Source organism: Corvus kubaryi, unplaced genomic scaffold (assembly GCF_017639235.1).
Source record: "Corvus kubaryi isolate FWS band 111438036 unplaced genomic scaffold, C.kubaryi_AGA036_p1.0 37300, whole genome shotgun sequence".
NCBI classification, from domain to species: domain Eukaryota; kingdom Metazoa; phylum Chordata; class Aves; order Passeriformes; family Corvidae; genus Corvus; species Corvus kubaryi.
In genome coordinates, this window is record NW_024581093.1 from 748,938 (window position 1) to 772,569 (window position 23,632).

At 51.7% G+C, this 23,632-nt stretch overlaps 1 protein-coding gene across 1 annotated transcript in view; it reads left to right on the top strand.

Moving 5' to 3' along the window:
- The first annotated feature begins 1,141 nt into the window (after positions 1–1,141).
- The window catches only part of SLC7A5 (solute carrier family 7 member 5), a 35,151-nt gene continuing 12,660 nt past the window's right edge, over positions 1,142–23,632 (top strand). Inside the window, exons 1-4 of the mRNA XM_042027048.1 lie at positions 1,142–1,897; positions 13,288–13,413; positions 22,988–23,093; positions 23,423–23,467. Coding sequence (XP_041882982.1) covers positions 1,315–1,897; positions 13,288–13,413; positions 22,988–23,093; positions 23,423–23,467 — 860 coding nt within the window. The 5' untranslated portion in view covers positions 1,142–1,314. The remainder of the gene's footprint in view (positions 1,898–13,287; positions 13,414–22,987; positions 23,094–23,422; positions 23,468–23,632) is intronic.

The window sequence follows — 23,632 nt, forward strand, 5'->3', positions numbered from 1 at the left end:
AAATGTTTTGTTGTTTGTTTTTAATTAATTGTCAGAGTCTTTCCAGTCTCTTCAGGTCCCATTTCTCCTTGAAAATTGGAAGAACGTGCTCGGTGCCAAGGTAATTTCTGTCTTTGCTCTCTTCCTAAACCTGGATGTTTACATGAAGTCAGCCGCAGGTTTTTGAGCCCCTGAGCAGCCACTAGATGTCAGGTTCGGATTAGTGCTCCGAGGCTTGGGCTGGTTGGGATTCCTGGAATGGCGGGAAGCGGTCGTGATGGAAATGAAATGTAACTGAAATGTGCCCTTTTCCCCCAGAATGTCGATCTCACGTTTCCCTGGAGTTCTCTTGGATAAAACCTTCCACCCCATCTCCTGCCTGTCTGAAAAGTGCACAGAGGAGGGTGCTCCAGGAGGAGGGACACCAACCCTGGGGTTTGGAGCTTGCGCTCCACTCCTCGTGTGCAGCACTCGCTGGGAAGCAGCTCCTCACAGGTACCACTTCCACTCTCAGAGGGAACGTTTGGAATCAGAGCTTCCAGGCTGGAGCCTCCGAGCTTCTCTCCTAGAGGGAGTATGAATTTGCTGAAGGATTGGCTCTTTGGGTATTATTGTAGCATCCAAGTGATTCTCCGTGGATGCACCTCTGCCTTCAGTGAGCAGGCACTGCCCTTTTTGCCTGCACGACTGCCAGATTGGTGAATTATTTTGTATTTTCGTTTTGCAAACAAGCATTTTTGGTGACTTGGCATCTGTCAGATTTGAGATTGGTGAATTATTTATTTTGCAGACAAGCCCTTTTGGCGATTTTTGGTGTCTGACAGGAGGGGCTGATTCCTGCAGCGCCTCTGCAGAGGTGCAGGGGATGCAGCGCCGGGGCCTTGCCCTGTGCTTGTGTATTCGGATGGAAAAGCCCAGCAGGATGGGGCTGGGGGGGGAGCTGGGAGAGGCAGGATCTGCGGGTTTGGACACACACAGAGGGATCCGTTCTCCTTTACACGATCACACAGAACACACCGCCCTTGCCGGTAAGAACACAGCGCTCATGCAGGGAGGAGAAGGGCCGCTGCGGGGAGCGAGCAGCACGCTGCACCCGGCGCTGGGCCGGAGCTGCGGGGGGGCCGCTTGCCTCCTGCCGTCCCCTTTTGGGGCGCGGGGACGGTCGGAGGGGGCCGGGCTGAGAGCGGGGCCGAGCGTAAGCCGGGGGCTGCACCATCCCCCCCGAGCTCCTGCCCTCCTCCTCCTCCTCCCCCCGGAACGGAGCCCGGCCCACCGCCGCCGGAACAAAAGGGGCGGCCGAAGGTGGCGGCGTGGCCGCTCCCGTGCTCCGCCACCATGTCTGCCAGCGGAGGCAGCTCCCCCGGCAATGCCGTGAAGAAGCGGAGCCCCGCCGGCTCGGCCGCCTCGCTGGCGCAGGAAGATGAGAAGCAGGCGATGGAGAAGATGCTGGAAGGGGCGCAGGAAAACGGCTGTGCCCGCTCGCCATCACCCTGCGGCTCGGCGGAGGGGGTGACCCTGCAGCGGAACATCACCCTGCTGAACGGCGTGGCCATCATCGTGGGCACCATCATCGGCTCCGGCATCTTCGTCACCCCCACGGGCGTGCTGCGGGAGGCCGGCTCGCCGGGGCTGTCACTCGTGGTCTGGGCCGTGTGCGGCGCCTTCTCCATCGTGGGCGCGCTGTGCTACGCCGAGCTCGGCACCACCATCACCAAGTCCGGCGGAGACTACGCCTATATGCTGGAGGTGTACGGCTCCCTGCCCGCCTTCCTGAAGCTCTGGATAGAGCTGCTCATCATCCGGCCCTCCTCGCAGTACATCGTGGCTCTGGTGTTCGCCACGTACCTGCTCAAGCCCATCTTCCCCACGTGCCCCGTGCCCGATGAGGCTGCCAAGCTGGTGGCCTGTCTGTGTGTCCGTAAGTAGCCGCTCGTGGCTTTCAGCTGACAGGGGATGGGTTAGATGGGATATTGGAAGGAAATTCCTCCCTGTGAGGGTAGGGAGGGCCTGGCACATGTTTCTCTGAGGAGCTGTGGCTGCCCCTGCATCCCTGGAAGTGTCCGGCTTGGGCAGGGCTTGGAGCATCCTGGTCTAGTGGAAGGTGACCCTGCCCCATGGAACGGGATGGGCTTTAAATTCCCTTCCTACCCAAGTCATTCCGTGATTCGATGACCCGCTGCAGGTTCCTGCTGCCCTGCTCCACGTGGTTCCTCATTCACCATCACCTCCCCAGCAGATCTGCACCATCTCTCCTGTGATACTGTGGCTGCATGCTGCCTCCATTTTTTTGGCTGTTTTGAATAGCCACAGCAGAAAATATGGCCCCATCCGTAAAAAATTGAGCAAAAAATTCCCCAAATGCCAGCTGTGAGCTAGTGAGGCTCTCTGATTCCCGACAGCGCAGCGAGCAGCGTGTGATAAACACAGCGTGCTTTTTTTCCTGGGAGCTGGGATAGGATTTCTTGTGCTCTCCATCAGGACTGTGCTCGGGCAGGGTAAAAGCCCCTTGTGCCGAGGCTCTGCAGGGCCGGGATGGGCATTGATGTGCGGGTTTGGGCGAGGGGAACAATTATCTCTCACCAGCAGCCGGTGCTGAACACGCCCCTGAGCTGCTTTCAGCACCACTTGCGAGAGGAGATATTTCCCGGCCGTGTGTGCGCTGACACCGAGCTCCAAACCTGCTTTGGTGGGGTTTCTTTTCGCTAGCAACCCTTCTGTCTCTGAAGCGTTGCCGTGCAGACAAGTTCAGTCACGGTGGGATGAATTCAGGGCCAGGGCTGCCAACCTGGGCACACAGAGCCCTGCCAGGGCACACAGCTCCTGCTGCAGTTTTTATCACCTCTCTGGTATTTTGGGCTCTGCAGTTTTGTCACTCAAATCCTATTTTTCGTTCCTGTGGTGACTGCAAAGTCACCCCGTTGAAATTCTCAATCCTTTAAATACAGGTCCGTGTCCTGCCTTTCCCTCCTCATTTCCCGTTCAATCCGTTCTGCTCCGCTGGAATGTAATGCCTTTATAAAGATGTTCATTGGGAGAGGATATAATTTTGTGAGGGATTTATAAAGCATTTGTTCACTGTGCAAAACCACAGCCAGGTGATCTCCATACTTCTGCATTTTGGGTGATGAGGAGGCTGCTCGTTCGTGCTGCCCTTTCCCAGGGGATTGTGTGAGATTCCTTCCCTCTCTGAGGATCTCAGGCATCCCAAAGCTGCAGCACATGGTCGTTATGGGAAGATATATTGTCTGGAAATGTCTCATAGCCGACCTGACCCAGGCTTTGGGAGGTAAATTATATGGCTAATTATAGGATTGATAACAGGCAGGGCAGTGGGTTGTGCTTTCTTCAGGCAAACACCGAAATTTCTCAGTCCCCAGCTGAATTTTTAGGAATATAAAGATACCTAGGCAGGCACGTGCATTTCCATCCAAGTTTCTTACAGCGTGGAGGGTGTTTATTAGGAAATGCACTCATTTAACTAAGAAAGCTGTAACGTGGTCAGGGAATAGTGCTGCTGATGGGTGTCTTGCCTTTTGGAAATCTGGTTTTTGAGCTTTCCTGCCAGTGTGCACTGTGGTTTCCTCAGGGGCACACAGGAGAGGGGCATGGATTCACGTGGCATTTGTGTTCCTTGCTGAAAAACCAAGGAATTGGGGCATAATTTAGGATTTTCAAAGTTTTGCTGTGCAAGCACAGATTGGAGCTGGCAAAGCCTTTGAGGACGTGTTCCTAGCTGTGACTTTTCATCTGCAGGATCATTCCCAAAACTGGTCTCTGTTCCCATTTTACTGATCAAAACCCAGTGCAGGGTTAAACAGACCTGCCCATGTTGGGATCTGGGCACTGATGGGGGATTTGCAGCATGAAACTCCTTGAAGCCAGGTCTTATTCCCATTTATCCTTCTCCAAGAAGTGTCTCCAGCCTTCCTTTGGTAGCAATTAGGAGTTTGCCTGCGGCAGAATTTGTTCTTGAACCTTTATCATGAAATGCCAAGGCAAGAGTTTGGAGTTCTCCAGATCTGCATCATTCCCATGTGTTTCTCCTTTAAACTCTGCTCTCCCCTGCACCGCTGGCTCTTGCTTTGTTTATGCTTTGGGTTAAATTTGGGGTTGTCTCCTTTGCTCCAAGAGGTTTGTTCATCCTGCAGCGCCTTCAGCAAGGCAGCTCTCAGGAACTTTGATTTTTGGAACTTGGATTTTTGGAATCGGCTTTTCATCTCCCCGGTGCCAAAACCACACCGTGGCCCAGGAACAATAAATGAAGTAAATCTGCTCCAAGAGCTCAGGGAGTCACACAACACTTGTGGGGACTAACAGACAGCTTTGTTCAAACACTAACTGCCCAGGGAGAGACTTTTTACTCCTTTCAAAAGCTCTAGAGTAGAAAAAAATGACCTATTTGTGCATAGGCTGTAGCACATACATTAATGAGTTACCTCAGAACGGGGGAGAGCAGCTTGGGAAGCAGCAGAGGAATTTGGGACCTGGGGCTGGAATACAGTAGCCAAAATCCAGCCTTGCAGAACAGTCCCAGCTCTATTCCTTGCAAAGTTTGTATCTCCACACCAAGTGCACTTGGCTGCACAGTTTTTTGTAGTAAGAGGAGGAATAACAAGTTATTTGTTTCCACTTTGCGCTGTTGAACAGTTGAATAAATCATGTGTTGTTCAGTGTTTGCCACCATGAACTTCAGAGACGTAATTAATGCATTAAGAGAATCTAAATCACAGGCTTGAGTGAAAGGAAAAAATGGCTGGAAGAGGGAATTCAGTTCCCCTGAAAGGTGCTGAGGAAAACAAGGTGGGTGGTAAGGAGAATTTAACTACAAATAAGTATTTTCTGCTCTGGAGATTGTAATCTACACACAGTTGGTATGCAGGGCTTCTTTCATGGGCACCGGGAGTGCCTGTGGTGTTTGCCAGATAAAGGCTGGGAATCCACTACAGGGAAGTGTTCCTGGAGCAGGATGGGTCAGGCTGTTCATCCTTAGCCTGGCTCATTTTATGTTCCCCAAAGATTTGGCTGAAGGCTTTCCAGGCTGTAGGTTACTTGGGTGATTCAGAAACTGGAACATGTTTTTTACCTGTGAGATTGAATGGTTGGTACTTTAAAACTGATCAGTCAGAGCAGCAAATGCCAAGGGACAGCAAACACAAAATCCATCCAAGTGTTTGGAACACAAGGATTGAAAGTTCGGGAAGCAGAGTTTGTGCATTTGTGTGAAAATCCAGCAATAATTTGAATTCTCTCACTTCTGATCTCATCTAAACCAGTTTTCCCCTCCTATAGCGGGTGGAGGGACAGTTATTAGATCTTGAATTTGCATATTTGAAGATCTATATTACAATGTCAGTATTGGACGTGGCAAAGAATTAAACCGTGGATTCCGTGCTCTGTCTCAGGTGTGAGGGGATCAGGCTTTCTTTCCCATCCTGCTGCCAGGATGTGAACATTTCTTCAATTCAAACTGATAAACCCTAACAAAAATCATTAAAACTCACCAGTGCACCGTGTGTGTTCCAGAGAGGGCTCAGGGATGGAAAGGGTTAAACTGATCTATTAAAGATACCCTGGCTATTCCTCATTTCCCCCTGGTAATTTGCAGATTTCCTGCTTGCACAGAGGCACCTTCCCAGCTGTTTGGGCTGTGGCACAGTAAATTGGATCAGGGAGACAAGGGATGAAGCTGCTCCCAGCCCTGAGCTGGTTCTTGGTGTTCCACAAGTGCCTGAGCTGTTCATCCCACACATCCTCACAGCCCGAGTGCCCCACACAGCTTCCAGAATTCCCTAATTTCCTGACAGTAAGATCTGCTCTGCAGTGGAAAACTGGGATTGGGCTCGATAATCCCTGTGGATCCCTTCCAGCAGGGTATTCTGTTGTGTATCATTTTATTCTTGCTCTTCAGCGTCAAGTCAGCAGTTTGAGTTTGCTTCTGAATTCTTGTCTCACTTGGTAATTAGGTATGCAAATCTGGCACTAATCACCCCAGCCCAGCAATATTTGCTGCTTCCAAAGCTAGAGAATTTTTAATCTTCCTCAAAATTTATCTGAACTTTCTTCACTGCTTCTGAGCTCTGCTGTTGGGCACTCCTGCAGGCGTGGAATTCCAGGGGAATGCTGATGAATTCCTCATTTGTCTCTTTTGTTTTGAGCAGCTGGAGAGTGGAAGAGTGAGCAGCAGCCAGGGCAGAGCTGAGCCAGGTCTAAGAGCCCTTGTCCTGTGGAAGTGCCTGACACTCCTCTGAGGAACCTGGGAGTCAGAAGGAGAAGGAATCCAGCCCAGGGTAGCTGCCAAGTTGTCCGGAAGGGAATATCCAGTGGCAGCATTCCACCCAGGAATCACGGATTCCGTGGGAAGCAGGAATGTCTTTATTTGACATGAAGGTTTTGCTTCCAAGCTTGCCAGGCTCAGCTCTTCGTCCAGGTGTGTGCAGGGCAGAGGAGGTGGATTTTCACCTCATCAGGTGTTAACTGGTGAAAAGCAACCCCAAAACACACCCAGGGCCCGCCTGTCTGAGATGGGTTCATGCTGCAGCATTGCTCCTTTTAATTCATCAGTCGGGACAAGCTGGGTGTGAAGCTTTGAAGATTTATTGTTTCTCCTCCAGAAAGGGAGGATTAAGAGACTAAAGCTCCATCAGCAAATTGCCCTCATTGGAGTGGAGTGGAAGGAAGGGGTCTGTGGAATCCCTGCTGGATGGCAGGGCCTGCAAGGCTGAGGTTGCTTTTTTTAATCTGTGTTTAATTAGAGCAGCATTAATGAAAACAGGCTCTGACACTCGCAGGACTCTCCAGAAATCAATGAGGGCTTGGAGGGCTCTTGAAACACACAGTGAGCAGCCACTGCAATTCCAGCACCCCTCTCCTGGCTCTCACAACAATTATCCCATTAAATGTTCCTGTGTTTGGATGATTTATGTTATCACTGAGATCATTCAGAGCCTTTCTCCTCCGGCATGAACAAATTGGGAAGGTTTGTGTGGAAAACCCCTCCAGGGTCAGCCTCATTCAAAGCAGCATCACTTGTTTGGAGTATTCCAAGAGTCTCATAGTCCCAAGCTCCAGAGATGGCCAATCCAAAGGGTGGGAAAGCCACTTTTTCCAGCCGGGATGCAGAGCTGAATTCTGTGCACATAAAATACCAGCAAGTGCTGCTCAGTGTTGGGAAGGTGAGGTGAGCGTGGAGGAGATGTTTAGCTTGGGATGGGTAATTTGCTGGGAATGGAAGAAATAGGGAGAAAGAGCTTTTCCATATCTTTTCTCTCTATATTTTGTTTGTCTTCCTGTTGTAAAATGTCCTGTTTGTGGAACTGCTGTGTCATGTCCTCTGGAAACCTTGGCAGGAAATCACAAGCTTCTTCCTAAGGAGACAAAATAGCAACTCCTGCCTCTAGGTAGGAGCCACCTGGCCCAACACTGGGGAATTCTTTGGAGTTTTCCTGTGTCGGAGTGTCCCACTGTCATTATGGGATGTTGGTACCACGGGAATAGGGGTGTTGTACAGATTTGACCTGTTCAAGGTGTCCAGGGTTGTTTGTTGGGACGTCCAGAGCTCCTGGTCTCAGGGTAGATTTGGAGATGATCCCTTTTTTTAAACTCCTTGGTAGGGCAGTTTGCCTTCTCCTTTGCTTTCTTCTTTGTTGGTGCACCATTCCCTGATTGCTGTTTTGGGAAGAGGAACAAAAAGGGAATTGGAAAGCGTTGCCAGCTGTGTTGATTATTATAAGGAGATTTTAATATAGACACTTTTGTTCTGGGGCCAAGTGCTTTCCAACAGCCTCGTGTGCCCCCAGGCCTCTGCCTTTCCTGACTGATTGCCCTGGGTGTTAAGTTTCTCCAGAGATTTGTCCTTGCAGAAATATCTGCAAAGTTTTTCCCTCTGCTTTTACCCTTCCCCACCTTGCAGGGCACAAAGTCTTCAATCAATACCTGTCAGCTTGAAATTCCTGATGCATTTTCTGCCTGTGACCTTGCCTGTCTCATGTTGGACTGTGCAGCTGGAAACACCTGAGACTTTTGGGAGGCACTGTGGCATCCCAACCACTGGAATATAAAACTGGTATGGGTTTCTTGCCTTGGTGAATTGATTTTCCCATGGGTTTAACCCACTCTAGTCAGTATAACTTAATTTTTCCTTTGTCCTATGTGGATTAACTCTTTTCCAACCTCTGGTGGGCTCAGGCGGCAATTCCCTAAAAGCCGTGGGATGTTCTGTGCCTGTTCCACGTGCTCTGCCATCCCTGGGATTTGTTCCTTGGTCCCACAGGCTCAGCTTGTCCTGTCTATGCCTGAAACCTGCTTTCAGCACGGTTGGTAGGAGAGAAAACTGCTGGTCTGTCACCTGCCCTTCATGGGGAGGGAAAGGAGCAGCCTTTTCTGTGGGATGAGGAAGGGAAAGGAGCTGGATTCTGGGAGTAATTGTGAGGGAAAATCAACGTCAGCCAGTGGCAGGTGGTAAATGGGAGAGCATCATCTTACAGTGGCAAGGGCCAGGCACTTGGGAAATGTGAGTTACAGACACAGTTATGCATGGTAGAACAGTTCACATTCCTTGTTTTCCTGGCAGGAAAGCTGATGGAGGGGATTTCCCTTCATTTTCCCTTTATTTTCCACAACTTCCCAACCTGCCGTGCGTTTTCACTGGGTCCTGTAATACCAGAAACAGGAATCTCTGGGGAATTCAGAGCAAGTTAATGAGTTTAGTCCTCTAAAGGCAGCTACTTCCAGACCTTTATCCCTGTTCCAGAGGTGTACGTGGAATTACACAGGCAGCCCCACAGGTCAGGCCCAGGGAACCCTACAGGAGGTGAAATTAAGGACAGAAGGGACATTGTGCAAGTGTGTGTGACCCCACAGGCAGCACGATGCAGCCACCCCAGTACCTCAGGAATTCCTGTGCTCATTCCAGGATCATTTCACCTGCAGAGCTGCTGAGGATCTTGGGTTGAGCAAGCTCCTATCACCCCCAGGCAGTTCCATGTGGGGCTGGGATTGGAGCTTTGCTCCATCTCCCCTCGGTTATCCCAGGAAAGCTGCAGCCCTGCCTGTCTGACAGGAATCTTGCCAAGGCTGTTGCATCAGAAGTGGCTGGCCCAGGTTTTCCTGTGCCTGGCTCCATTCCCACTGTTTGCTCTGGGCAGAGCCTCAGCTCTCCCCCATCCTGCCTTTCCCCTGAACACACAGGAGCTGTTGTTCCATGCATTTGTCTTGGATGTGTTCTAGGTGGGATTGAGCCGTTTCTCTGGCTGCTTCGCAGGCATTTTTTCCTGTTGTCATCTGGGAATGGTGTCTGGGAAGGAACTTGGGAGGCAACTTCAAAGCGATACAGCCATAAAATGAGAATTGGGGGGGGGGTAAAGTCCTGGGACTGATGTTTGTCCTTGCTCCTGTCAGGAATGGGGAATTCCCTGGCTGTGCAGGTGAGTGCCAGTGGAGCAGGTTCAGTGAGATGCCTGAAGCCAGTGCAGGACAGAGGAAATATTGAAGCCTGTTGTCTTTAGAAAGCCAGATTTCCCTCTGAAAGCCTCTGGCTTCCCTTGTGGCTTGAGTTAATCTTGGAATGAGGCTGGGCTGGAGCAGTCCTTGGAGGGGTGAAGGGATGAAGGGATGCACCTGGAGAGCAAAATCCAGGATCTCTCCTGCCAGAGTGGTAAGTGATGAGTAAGTGAAGCTAGATGAGATGTAAGGGAAACATTTGTTATTGTGAGGGTGGGCAGGCCCTGGCACAGGGTGCCCAGAGCAGCTGTGGCTGCCCCTGGATCCCTGGCAGTGCCCAAGGCCAGGCTGGAATGGACTTGGAGCACCCTGGGAGAGTGGAAGGTGTCCCTGCCCATGGGACTGGAACAAGATGAGCTTTCATGTTCCTTCCAACCCAAACCAGTCTGGGATTCTATGAAAAGTCCCCCCCCCCGTCTATCTGCCATCCCTTCAGCTTTCTAACACTTATTATCCCAATTATGTAAAGCGTTGGAGAGGGGCTGCTGGCTCAGCCCGGCCGTGGCACGTCAGGTCATGCTGAAATCCTTGTTCCTAGAATGATTCCTGATGGGTCACTCCAAAGCTCTGCCTGGCTGCTGTCTGACAGGGCTGGAGCCTTAGGAAAACACTGCAGGAATTAGGGCAGCACAGCCTGATCTCTGTATCACTGCCCTGATTTATGGTGGAGCTGTGCAGCTTTGCCGTGTTTTTCCTGGAGCGGTTCAGCCGAGGTGAGGGAGCGCTGCCAGGAGGATCCCGCAGCCCCTGCGTGGTGGGGCAGCATCTGGGATCAAAGCAATCAAAACTCGCTGCTTTCAGAAATCCCAGCCTCCTGAGAAGCTCAGCAGCCACTGGAATTTATCCTGGAATTTTATGGAGAAGGCTCTCGTCCTGTTTGCCATCTGCAGGATTCTTCCTGATGGGCAAGACTGGGGGATTTTTGGCCATTCCTATGTTGGAAGTATTGAAGTGGAGTAACTCCACCGTGCTCCTTTAGGAAAGAAATATTATTCTAAAGTGGGAAAAGCAAAACAGAGGGAAATGTGATACAAGGGCTCTGACTCACAACCATGGCAGAAACTTCCAGCCGTGTTTACTCTCTGATCCCAAAGTGTTTTCTCGTTTTTAGGAAGCCTGTTTATTTGGCACTGATGGGGTTTTGGGGCTGAACATGGATACTTGCACAGTGTAGGAAACTTTTTCCTTTTATTTTCACCACCACCCTCCAGGGGACTCTGTACAGAACCAGGACATGGCAAACAGCCCCTAAAAATCAGTGTTGAAGTGGGGGTGAAGCAGTTCCTGTCACAGACCCGGAATGCCTAAATGGGGCAGGGAATGTCACTGTCACACCTCTCAGGGCTGTCCTCACCACAGGAGCAGCAGCAGCAGCAGCAGCAGCGTGGTTTTAGACGTGTGAGCACATCCTTTAAATATCCCTCTGTAAACAAGGGCAGATTTATTTTTAGCATAATTGCTGGTCAAAGGGAATCCTGGCCCCAAAGCTCCCTGCCCGTGAGGATTCACTGGAGGTGCCTTCAGGGATGAGGTGGGAGTTCTGCTGGGTGACATTCCCTGTGTTTCCTTGTCCCTTGTAGCACTGTAAGGTCACTTGGTTAAGCTGTGTTTCCTCCTCCCTGCTGTCTGACCATGTCCCTTGCCCTGTCCCTGGAGGCAGACATGTCCCAGTGTCCCTGTGTGGTGACACAGCTGTGACCCCACCAGCACAGGGCTGCTCTAGGGGCTGAGAACCCTCAGGCCTGGCCCTGGTGTGTCTGTCCCTGTCCCTTATCTCCCAGAGCAGCGCAGGGCCCTGGCACGGGGACAGTGGTGTGGCACATCTGTCACCACAATCACTCACCCCTGCTGCTGGCCAGAGCCCAGCTCGTGCTGTCCTGTGACTCCAGCACGGCTCTGCTTCCTCAAAAACAGCTCAGGGTCATTTCAGTCTCAGCCACACTCCCAAAGGGGCTCCAAGGGCACGATACAAAATCCATCTCCAATCCTTGTTTACTTGTGGCTGTCACTCTTGTGGGATGGGTCGGATCATGCGCTTTCCTTCCTGACACATCCAGCTCTCGCTTCTCCGCACTTTAAATGCTCTTGTGTTGAAATGGCAGCGGATCCTGGAGATGGCAGGGTGGGGGAAGGAGCCAGTGATCCTGAAAGCCATCGGGTCCTGGGACACTGGCACAGGCTGCCCCATTCCTGGAAGTGCCCAAGGCCTGCTTGGATGGGGCTTGGAGCACCCTGGGATAGTGGAAGGTGTCCCTGCCCATGGCAGGGGTGGAACTGGATCTTTAAGGTCCTTCCAACCCAAACTCTTCTGTGATTCTGGGATCAGATGCTCTGGGCTCTAAGCTGGGAGTGCACATCCAGCTCATACCCTCAGGAGAGTGGGACTGGGATGTTCTGGGGAGCAGCTGTTTGGTTCTGGTCGAGGCCTTGGGCTCCTGTGAAAAAGAGCTGCAGGCTCTGGGAAAGAGCCTTTGTGTGAGGGCAGAGGCCAGTGGGGAAAGAATCCTGCGGGGAAAAGCCTCCAGCTCCGGGAGGAGATTTGGGATCTACTCCTCCCTGAGCTGCTGGTGAGTGCTCAGGGCTGGGTCTGGCCAGGGGACAGCCAGGGGGTCACTGGGCTGGAGAAGGGGCATCCAGCACGTGGGCAGTCACCCTCGGTGTGACATTTGCCTGTGTCCATAACAAGCAGGAGGGTGTGGGGGGGAAGCAAGGCACCAAAATAGTCAATGATTCGTGAGGGCAGCAGAGCTTGGCCATTATTTGCTCTGCAGCAGGTGAAGCTCAGCCAGGAGCAGCTCTGGGGCTTCAGACAAGGCCTGGTTGAGGCTGTGCCCTGCCTGGCAGGAATGGCATGCTGGCAGGAGAGAGATACAGAGGAGAAAGGGGGAGGGATATGGCAAAAAAAGGTCGGAGATAAACCCCAGTCGTTGCATTAACCAAAGGGTAGCTTGTGGGCAGCGGGAGCTTCTCAGCAAACAAATACTGCTGGGGAGGCAGTGCCGTGCTGGGAAATCCTCCATGCCCAGGAGCCCTGGCACAGACCCACAGCTGTCCCTGGCACCGGGGCTTTCCGCAGCTCCAGCTTCCCTTCCCCCCTGCCCCAGTGACCTGCAGGTGTTGCTTGTGTCCAGCCCGGGGTCAGGGCAGGGCTGGCGCCTTTCCCTTCAGCAGGGTCATGTGGTGTGGCCTCGAGAGCCTTTGGGGTGTTGTTTTTATAAAATCCCCATGGATCAGTCCTGGAGGCTCGGTCTGACATCCCTGGAGTGTTTCCACACACCAGCAGCACTGAATGGGGTCGATGGGACAGGGGCTGTGGCCATTGGTGCTGGGGGTGCAGTCAGGGCTGATATTTCCAAGCCCTCAGAAGTGTTTTCCAATGCAGCAGTGCCATTCCATGTCCCGAGGACCACAGGCACTGTTCACACCACTTACTGCCAAAATAAAGGGTGGAACTGAGAAGTGTGAGGCTGCAGAGCTTTCCATGAGTTTCTCTTCTGGGAAGAGGCTCTGGTTGGTTGCTTTAGCAAAAAGGAATCACAGAATGGTTTGGGTTGGAAGGGACCTTGGAGATCATCTCATTCCATCCTCTGCCATGGGCAGGGACACCTTCCATAGCCCAGGATGCTCCAAGTCCCATCCAACCTGGGCTCCATGGGCAGCCACAGCTTCTCTGGGCACCCTGTGCCAGGCCCTCCCCACCCTCACGGGGAGGAATCCCTTCCCAATATCCCATCTAAAGATTCCTTGTGCTTTTTGGTGCATCTGGAGTGTCTCCCTGGGTGCTGACGTTGTCCCTGTGTGTCCCCTCAGTGCTGCTCACAGCTGTGAACTGCTACAGTGTCAAGGCTGCCACCCGTGTGCAGGACGCCTTTGCTGCGGCCAAGCTGCTGGCGCTGGCTCTCATCATCATCCTGGGCTTCGTGCAGCTGGCAAAGGGTGAGTGCTGTTCCTTTTCTCCTTTTGGGACCGTGCAGGTAAAGCAGGATGAGGAACAAAGCCCAGGAATCCAACCCCGGGTGTTTCAGAGCTTTGCAAACCTCCTCTGTTCTCTTGGATGCTTGGGGGATGCTTCCAGCTTTGCCAAGGGCTGAGGTTTTGCATTTTATTTGTGGGATTTTGTATTTCTGTCACTGTCAGGCTTCATTTCATGCTACTGAAACCACTTAAAGTCTTTCCTACTTGGACAGAGACTGTGGCTTCTCCCTTTGGGATTGCAGGGAGTGAAAATGTTGGTGCTGCTGCACTGGGAAATCTCTTTGCTCACAGAGAATTATCTGCATGTGCATACCACTTCCAGTCATCCTAATCCTTCCACAAACTACCCCTGCACATTTCCCTTCATCCTGTTCCAGGTGTGGAGTGGCTCAGGCCAGCTCTGGGTCACCCAGGGACACCTGGGTCAGGCAGGGCTGCAGAGCCCACGAGGAGCAGAGAGATTGGAGCTCTCAGCTGGCGCTGGCACCTGGAAAAGGAGATAAAAATGGGAAGATAAAAGCAGATTTTCTGGTGGTTCTGCTGGTTTGCTTCATGAGCACATAAAATCCTCTCAAAGCAGGGAGATGGTTTGTTCCAAACCCATTTGAGTTTGTTCCAAACCTGATTAACTCACAGTTAAACCAAAGTGTGGTTTTTTCATGCAAGTTTTGTGGAAATAAACATTTCTTGGGGAACAGTCCAGTCCTTATTTTTTGCTCAAAAGGGGATAAAATCTCCAGGGAATCCTGTCCCTGCACAGGGGGTGTGTCTGTGTGTGCTCGTGGGTCTCTAATTCCTGTCCCAGCTCTGGGAGCCAGTGCTGTCTTTGCAGAATTTCTTGCTTTGTCAGAGATTTTATTTTCTTCCAGCTCAGTGCAGACACTCAACAGGGACATTGTTTGAGGCTTATCACAAAATACACCTCCTCCCTCTGCCCAGCTCCCCAGCCTGCTCTGCTGAACCTTTTGATTCTCTCCCAGGAGGAGAAGGATAAACCACTGTAAATCTCTTTTAGTTGGTTAACATTTTACCATGAAGATCTTTACAACTGGGCTTTGTTTGCAGATATAATCTTAATTTGCATCTTCAGAATGTGCTGTTCTTTTGGCCTTTTTGGGGGAGGCTGAGCCTCTTTCTGCCCTGCTTCTTCAGGTGGAAATCCACGAGGTTTCCCTTGACTCCTGTCTGTAACTGAGAAGGGATTTCTGCCCTGTGTACAATAAAAATCCCTCCTCCCCTCCCATGTCCCAGGAGTTGTTTTACTTCCCTTGAAGTTTCTTGCAGTTTCAGGTGTTTGTGGCTGTGCAGACCTTGCAGGGCAGGGAATTCCATGGGATTTATTTTCCTGCTGAACCACCTGGCAGGGAGATGGAAAACAGTTCCTGGACAGTAACACCTGTAGGCAAAGACCTTTTCTCCCTGTCTGAGCACCCAACACTCAAACCACAGTGGGATCCTTGGGATCCAGAGCAGATCCTGGTTTATTGTCCCAAGTGAAACATTCCTGCTTGTCTGAGTCCCTGTGCCACAGCTGGGACTCTGCCTGGCCTCCAACATGGATTTCATTAATCTCCTTAGGGAAGTTCCAGGCTCTCTGCTAAGTCCTTAAGAACATGCAAGCTCCTTTCCTGGCCCTTCCTCAGCTCCCACCTGCAGTTTGCACCTTGCTCCATTTTCCTTTCAGTCATTCCAGGTGACTCCATGCTTTTAGCAGGGATACAGCAAGGAATTGTCTCTTTTCTTCTTTTTTTTTTTAATTCAAGGAAAACACAAAAGCTTCCATTTTCATTGACAATGGGAAAACACTGCTTTGTCCCACACAGAACCACATTTCCACGCCCTTGTGTTCTGCTGTGCCCATTCCAATGTTGTTTTTGGACAAAGAGGACTCTTCCCACCACAGCTGGGTGAATCCAGCCAAGCTGGCAGCTGGTTTTGGGGTGCTGGTTTGTCTGGGGCTGCCCTTTCAGGGTGGATGGGGCTGTATATTCCCAGGATGATCTGGACAGTGAACTGGTTTTACTGGTTCCTGTCCCACTGCTGGTTTGTGTTCCCAGTATCCATAAACAGACCAGAGGAGCAACACCACATTTCTTGCTGAAACGGGGAAATTTCTGTGATTTCACAGAAATCCCTCTGCATTGACCTCCCACCTTCAGCTCTTGGCTTTTTCTCTTTTTATCCTTTCCTTGGCTCTTTTCCTGATTTGCAGAAGAGCAGGAATCTCTCAAGGCCAAAGGACTCTGTGGCAATTTTGCCCCACAGGAAAGAGCGTTTCCCTGTCAGCAGCTGCTTCCCATCTCTCCTTCCATGCCCTTTCCAAAGGAGGAGGCTGGAAGCTGCTTTCCTACTCAGCCTTTTTAAGTGCTTGAAGGTTGGCTCAGTGGAACTGAGCTGCTTGGGGTGCAGTTATTTTATTAATACAAAAATGAAACTTTTAAAAGCCTTTATGGGGCTGGAGATGAGTGGTTTGAAAAGTCCTGGATTTGGGTGTTGGTGTGTAAAACCTTCTGTGTGGCCCCCAGATTACAGCTTGGAAATAATAGAAATAAATCAATTAAATAAATAATAACTTACTTAAATACTTCTAGAAATAACTTACATAATAGAAATAACTTAAAACATAGAGAGGATCAGAGTTTTTTTACTCCAGTATTACAAAAACAAGGTTTATTTTGATTTTCTTACTTTACCAGCTCTCTCAATTTGCTTTCTGTCCAACTGGGTATTTTTTGGCCATATTCCTGGGATATCTGGGACTGGATCATGGAGAAGGGTTGGACAGCAGGTCTGAGGGGTATTTCTGCCCTGGATGTGACACGGAGGTCTGTGGGTATGTCCTCTCCATACCTGCCCCTTAAAAACTGACTGAGGTGTGGAATGGTCAAAAAATTCAGGTATTAAGGACAGCCTCATGCTTTTTACAGGTGAGGAAGTTGAGGAAAGGTTTTGATGTCAAAGAATTAGAAAAAACCATATCACAGATGTTTTACATGTATTATTTTTTTTTCCTGTGAATGATGCCTTGGGGTTTCTGGAGTGTTTCTGTCCTTGTGCAGCTGGAGCAGGGAGGTGCAGCTCCAGCCCTTGCTGTGATCCCTCACCAGCAGCTCTGCTTGAAAACCTGGAATTGGGCCTTTGGGATTTAGAGAAACAGAATTTAACACTGATTTTATTGAATTGCTTTTGCTGAATTTATTGTCCCTTTCCCTGGCTGATCCCTGATGTGAAATTCCTGGTGTGTGGTGCCTCCAGCAGCTGTCTGGTGGCAGCAGCATTTTTCTCCCTGACTCCTTTGGGCTGTCAGGGATGCAGAGCTGCATCTGCCAGAGCAGAGTGAGGTCAATTAAGGACAGAGCAGGCAGGTTTAACTCCAGAGCAGAGCTTAGACTGGGCAGGAGGTTTGGGTTTAATTTGGGGTTTTGTTTTTTTTTTTCAGAGAATCATGAAATTGTTTGGGTGGGAAGGGTCTTAAAACCCATCCAGTGCCACTCCTGCCATGGGGAGGGACACCTTCCACTATCCCAGGCTGCTCCAAGCCTGGGAGGAAAGGAAGAAGGAGTCAATTTTCCCTCCTTCTTTCTCAAGAATGGGATTCGTCACAAAAAAAAAAAAAAAAAAGGCAGGGGAAAAAAATATGGGCAGGAAACTACCAAAATAACCACCAGGGAGAAAGCCAGAGGCCAAAGGGGCACTTTCTAGCAAAAGGGATCTGATAAATGAAAGCAGCACCCAGATGTCTCAACCCCACAGTGCCAGACGTTGTCTTGCACCTGGAGTTCTAAAAATGGCATTTTAAGAGCCAAACTCTGCACTCTCAAGGTCTGAATCTTCCTTCTGGTACTTCCAGAACCCTCCCAGCAGAGTTTAGGATTTCCAGCCACAACATCACCTTTAAACAGCTTTTTACAGTGTTGGGGTGGGGGTGGCAGAGCTGGCTGGGATTGTGCCCTGGGACAGACCCTGGACAGGGGTGTCCAGGGAAGCTGTGGCTGCCCCTGGATCCCTGGAAGTGTCCAAGGCCAGGTTGGATGGGGCTTGGAGTACCCTGGGATGGTGGAAGGTGTCCCCCTGCCCATGGCAGAGGGTGGGATGGGATGAAATTTGAGGTCCCTTCCCATCCAAACCATTCCAAGATTCCATGGTCAGCCAAGGGCCTGGCCGCAGCCTGGGACACGGGGCTGGAGCTGTGAGAGGAGTCCGGAGCCCAGAGCAGGGGGGTGTTCCCCACCCAGCCCATGCCTGACTCCCGCCCTGGATCCTCCCTGGAGCCCAGTCCAGCGGATAGGGAGCATCCCTCCCGGTGTGTCCCTGGGGCACAAGGGCTTGCAGGGACAGCACTCCCTTGCCCGGCCCCCTGCCATCCCAAATGCCACCGCCGGGAGTGCTTCTCCAGCGGGGAGCTTCGCAGGGAGGCTCCTTCCTCATCCTCCCGTTCCCGGAGCGTGGCAGCAGGGACAGGGAAGGGACAGGGCAGCTGGGACAGCTGCCACACCCTGCCCCTCCAACTCACAGCAGCCTCCTGCTGCAGATTCGTCAGGTGTCAAACGCTGCCGGGCTGATCCCACACAGTTGTGTTTTATGGGCCTCACTCCCTAATCCTGGAGTTCTCCAGCCCGAGGGGATGGAGGAGCTCTGCGGGAGCAGAGCTCAGTTCTGCTCACACAGTTGTTTCCTCTCCCTCTCTGCCCAGAAAAGTTTTGGCAATTGCAGGTTCAAGGGCAGAGTTGAGCCTGTTTGGGCTTTTGCTTTGGACAAGTGTGGAGCTGCTGTCCAAAAAGAAATAAAATAGCAACAAAAAAACCCCAAACCAAGCAAAGAACCAAACTGAAAGAACACCAGCCCAAAAATACAGAAGCTGTGGGGCAGTGACCTGCACTGCCTGTTTTGATAACTCTGACCTGGAGGCTTGGCCTTTAAGGATGGTGGGAGCTGTTGTTTGTTTAATACCAGTGTTAAGGATGTTTGCTGGACACTGGGGATGGAGGCTCAGCGCTGCCTTAACTCCTCAGGGTGGGAGTGTGCCTGGACGTTCCCAAAGCTGTTTAAGCCAAGGAGTTGTGAGTTGTAGTGTGTTCATTTTGGGGATCCGGGGTGAAATTCCAGGTGCTGAGCTGGATCGGGGTGAGGGAGCAGAGAGGACTCTGCTTGCCCAGGGTGGGTTTTAAGGCAGCTGACCCAGGAGGCTCCGTTGGCTGCTCATTTTTCTGGGTGCAGCTATCCAGCAATGCAGACGGATTTAAGGGAGAGCAGTTAATGCTTTGGTATTTGTCCCTTTGCCTCTGTGTGTCCTTCCAGTCTCTGGTGGCAGAAGGAGCACTCATTGTGCCAGAGGTGGATCCAGGCAGTTGTTATCTCCATGGCTCTGTGTACACATGGACTTCTCCTGGCACTTTAAATCCATCCTTTCCCACTGCCTTTGGCTGCTGGGTTGGGATTAGTGTGCCTGTGGTGCTGGAGGGACAGGCAGGAGCATCTGCCCTCCCCAAATATTCCTGCACATCCAGCTTGGTGCCTCCATTAGCCCCTCTGGTGGCTCATTCAGATCCATCACAGGTTTTTATGAATGTGGACTGAACCTCTTGTGCAGACTAGAAAAGGAAAAACAAACTTATGGAAGTGGTTGGAAAACCCCTGGGTGCTTTGTTCAGGGCCTACACCTTGCTGTTCCTCTGCCTGGATGGGGATACACAAGGGGGAATTTTGGAATTGCCTTTTCCACTTCATTCCAAGGATCAAAAGGACCCTTTTTGTCCATCCAGGGGTTCTGCAGTGACTGGAGAGGCTCCTGGAGAGGCCTCACTCCAGAGCTCCCAATGCTGCCTCTGACTCTGCTGCCTTATTTCCCGTCAGCAGATGTTCTGCCAGCACAGAGGGTGTGAAAATCAGGAGGTGTTTGTTTGGGAGGTTTTTTGGTGGCTCAGCAGGATGCAGAGGAGGTGGGAAAGGTGACAGCACGTTGTGTGGCCTGAGTAGTGTCCTGGGGGAGCCCTGGAAAGGAATTGTAAAGTTGGAGTCATGAGGGGTGAGCCCAGGAGCCTTGGGGTCACCCTGAGGAGAAAAATGTCACAAATGTCTCTGGCAGAGCTCTCCACCCCTGGGAGCAGAGGATCTTTTCTGTGGAACAGGGGAAGGGACACAGCTGAGAGCTGTGGCTGCTCCTTGGATGCCCTCCCTGCTCCAGGGTTACAGCCCAGAAACACCTCTGCTGCTCAGGGGCTGCTGCTCAGGGGCTGCTGCTCAGGGCTGCCCCAAGCTGGGCTGGTCCCGGAGAGGAGCAGCCAGAAAGGAAGAACCCAGCAGCTCCTGTGGGTGCCCAGCTGTGCTTTCCAGGAGCTCCGAGTCCCCAGGGATGCTCTCCCAGCCCTGGCCCCTGTCTCTCTCTTCTTTTCTGGACTCAGCCCCCTGAATTCTCGCTGCTTTTCCCAGGAAATGGCTCAGCAGCCGAGTGCATCTCCTCCTCTGGGGTTCTGGGTACAGACACCCTGTGCTGAGGGCCCCATCTCTCCATGGCTGTGTTCCCTCTCCTCGCTGTTGGGGCAAGTTGAAAATATTTAATTACCCTGCAATGCTTTGTGCAGGAGAAGATTGCTGTGCTATTAAAACCAGACCAGGCATGACTGGGGAGCAAATGAACATTTTTGAAGGAAGGGCCTGAACACGCAGCGCCTCACACGGGTCCCTCCCGCAGCAGGGCCCTGGCTGACCCGGCACAATTACCGAAGTCTTGGCAGCTGGAGGAGCAGCAAATGGGCTTTGTGTCACAGCTCGTTACCTTAATTTGGTTAATTGTAGAGCAGAGTGCGGTGGAACAGCCGGTTCAAACCAGGCTCTGGCTCTCCGGGGTGCCGGGCACGGGCAGGGCCTGGGGAGAGCGCGTGGGAGCCAGGGCGGGCAGAGCTCGGGATGAGCTTGGGATGCCCCAGAGGCTGTGCTTGGCAGCCTCACCTGCACATTTGTAACCCTTGGTTAGATCTAAAGGCTGCAGATCCAAAAGCCTGGGGGCTGGAATTGTTGAGGCTTGAAGGATGGAGTGTCTGGGAAGTTTTGCAGATGGTCCAGCACACCCTGGTCTGGTTGACAAGGTGGGGTTGGATCAAAGATCCAAATTAGGATCAAACCTAAATAATTCTGGGAATTTTTAGCAGGGCCTGTTGATGGCTTGAGGGGTAATGGTTTTAAACTGGAAGAGGGCAGGTTTAGATGAGATATAAGGAAGACTTTTTTTATTATGACGATGGTGAGATATGGACACTCCTGGTTATTCAATTGTGTTCTGACATGTTGCTAAATCCATTTTACCCTGGGGCACAGAAATGGGAAGTTTAACAACTCACTGGGAGGTTTTGGGGAGATCCAACTTTCTGAAGGTGAGGTGGGAAGGGCAGTGAGGTGTTGGCTGCCTCAGGGAAAGGAATGTTTGGCTTGAGAGGATTTTGCCTGTGACAGACAGAAGGAGGATTTGGGCAGAGCTGGTGTCCAGCTGTGGACAAAAAAATGGAGTGGTGCTTGTGCTGCTCCCACATGGGAGCATTCTCCTGGGTGGTGAAGGTGATGATCCATGGATCGGGGTGGGAGCATGGAGAGCCTGAGACCTTTGAGAAGAGACATCCCGAGGAGTGTTTGAAATGCCTGGAGAGCCTCCTGCTCTCCCAGTCCATCCCATACTGTGCTGTTCCAGTAGCTAAACAGGCACTGTGAAGGAAAAGTGTCTCTTATTCCCAGAACAAAAGGCCTGGAAAGAACCAGGCTGGTAATTATTCAGGAAGGGCAGAGAATGAGGTGGGGAAAGCTGAGCCTGAGGGATGCAGCGGAATGTGATCCCCTGCATGCCCCTCCTGCTCAGCCCTTTGATTCACCTGGGCTAAACTGGGATTCTGGGCAGAACCTGCAAGGCAGAAATTGAGGTTAAACTCAGCCTGTTACCAGTCTCTGCATTTCCTGGCTCTGCTGTTGCACTCGGGTGTGTTTTTACAAAGGATTGGTGCATTTTGGGATGTTTTTACAAAGGATTGGTGCATTTTGCTGAGGAGGATCACGGGCTCCAGGGCATCAAAAACATCCAGCACATCCCAAGGGAGATGCAGGAAAGACCTTCCTGGTGCAAGGAGCTGCTGGGAAAGAGGTGACTCCAGCAGAGAACAGCAGTTGGGATTGGGATCGGGATCTGAGCAGGAGGAGCTTTGGGTTTCCCACTCTGGATGGATTCCCAGGCTGTGGATGAGCTGCTGCTGTGGGCCTGCTGCTCACAGCCACAGCATCCCCCTGCAAGGAAAGGATGAGGATGGGTCAGGGAAGGAGGAGGAAAGAGGAGATGGGGCTCTCCCACACACACAGGGCAGCTCCATGGCACTGGCAGAGGTCTGGAGCAGCCCCACGAGTGACAGATGCTCTGGGAGGCCGATGGTGCTGCTGGGAAAAATCCCTCTTTCCCAGCACTGGGAAGATGAGTGGGAGGTGTTCCAGGGCCGGTGCATCCGCATTTGTCACCCAGCCTCTGCAGCAGTGGCACAGGGGAGGGAGAATTTCCAGAGGGAGGCGAGAAGAAAGGCCATCCAGAGGGAAAATTCCTGCTGCTGGAGCATCCCTGTGCTTTTCCAGCAGCACCTCCTGGGTGCCCTGTGCAGAGGGATGAAGGGTTAAGCTCCAGCCCCTGCTGACTGCCTTGTGATGCAGCTGCTGGGGTGATTAGGAGAGATCTGTGCCCTAAGAGGAATCACATGGGCTCCCCCAGGGCTCACTGGGTGCAGAGGTGCCCCTCCGCATCCCACCACATTCCCTGCGCTCCAGGCTGGGAGCGTGGCTCTGCCATCCCTGTTCCACAGCCAGACCCCTGCATCAAAGACAGGGAACAAAACAACTGCAGAGCACTTAAAAGCAAAATAAATAAACCTGGGGCTGCTCAGGGAGAGCTGGGACAAGAGGGACAATCAAATCTTCTATTTCGGGCGTTTTCTTTCAAAAGCAGATCCACAACAGGAACTTTTGATCATCAGGCCCTAAAGAAGGTGACTTCTGATATCCAAACCCCCAGAACCTGACTTCCCTCAATCAAAGGGATTGCCACGGGCCTCTGCTTTATCAGGTGGCTGGTGGAACTGGAGGAAATCCTGGGTTTCTGGGGGTTTGGGTGGCTGGTGGAAGTGCAGGAAATCCTGGGGCTTTATCGAAGGCCAGCAGCCTCGAGTTGAGAGGACAATGTGACAATCTCTGTTTGCAAAGCATCTTCCAGCAGGAAGGTCCCCAGGATGTCTCTGGGACATCACCTTGGTGACAGCACGTTGCAGTGTGAGAAAGTTTGGAGGAGTCAGTCCTTGCTTGAGATGTGTTTTTGGGGGTCATTATTTGGGGATGAACCCAGCTGGACTGATCCCTGGAAAACTGGAGGGAAAACGTGCCCGTGCTCAGCATAACCCGAAGAGCAGCAGGGTGATAATTAAGATAATTAATCCTAAAGCAGCTCTTGCCTCCAGGTTTCTCTGGATGCCTTTGGGGTTCAGAGCCCGTGGCACTGAGCGGGGTTTGTGTCCTGCAGGTGATGTGGAAAACCTGACCCCTGAAAAATCCTTCGAGGGCACCAAGGTGGGCGTTGGGAACATCGTGCTGGCTCTGTACAGTGGCCTCTTTGCCTATGGAGGATGGTAAGGCACAGCCCTCTCTCTTCCTTCCACACTGAACTCAGTTCCAACTCCAATTCCAAACTGGAGCTCCTGATCATGCAATCATGGAATGCTTTGGGTTGGAAGGGACCTTCAGGATCATCCAGTCCAATGGGCAAGGACACCTCCCACTATCCCAGGTTGCTCCAAGCCCTGTCCAGCCTGGCCTTGGACATCAGCCATCCTAATTTTCCCCACAGGATCAGTCCCTGTGCCCCTCCTGGAATCCCCGTGCAGATGAGTTTAACTGAATGGCACTTATTTATGCCATGGACTAACCAGAATTAACCCCTGTCCCTTTGAAATTGCAGGAATTACTTGAATTTTGTGACAGAAGAGATGATAAATCCCTACAGGTAGGTGTGAGTGCAGGGATGACGTCCCTGGGGGAAAAGCTGTTGTTTTGGGGAAGCCCCTTCCTTGTGGTTTAACAGAGGAGGAAGCCAAGGTCTTTATCTGGAAAAAGAGAAAACAAGATGGATTAATGACCTTCCACCTCCCTGGAATCAGGGAAAGGGAAC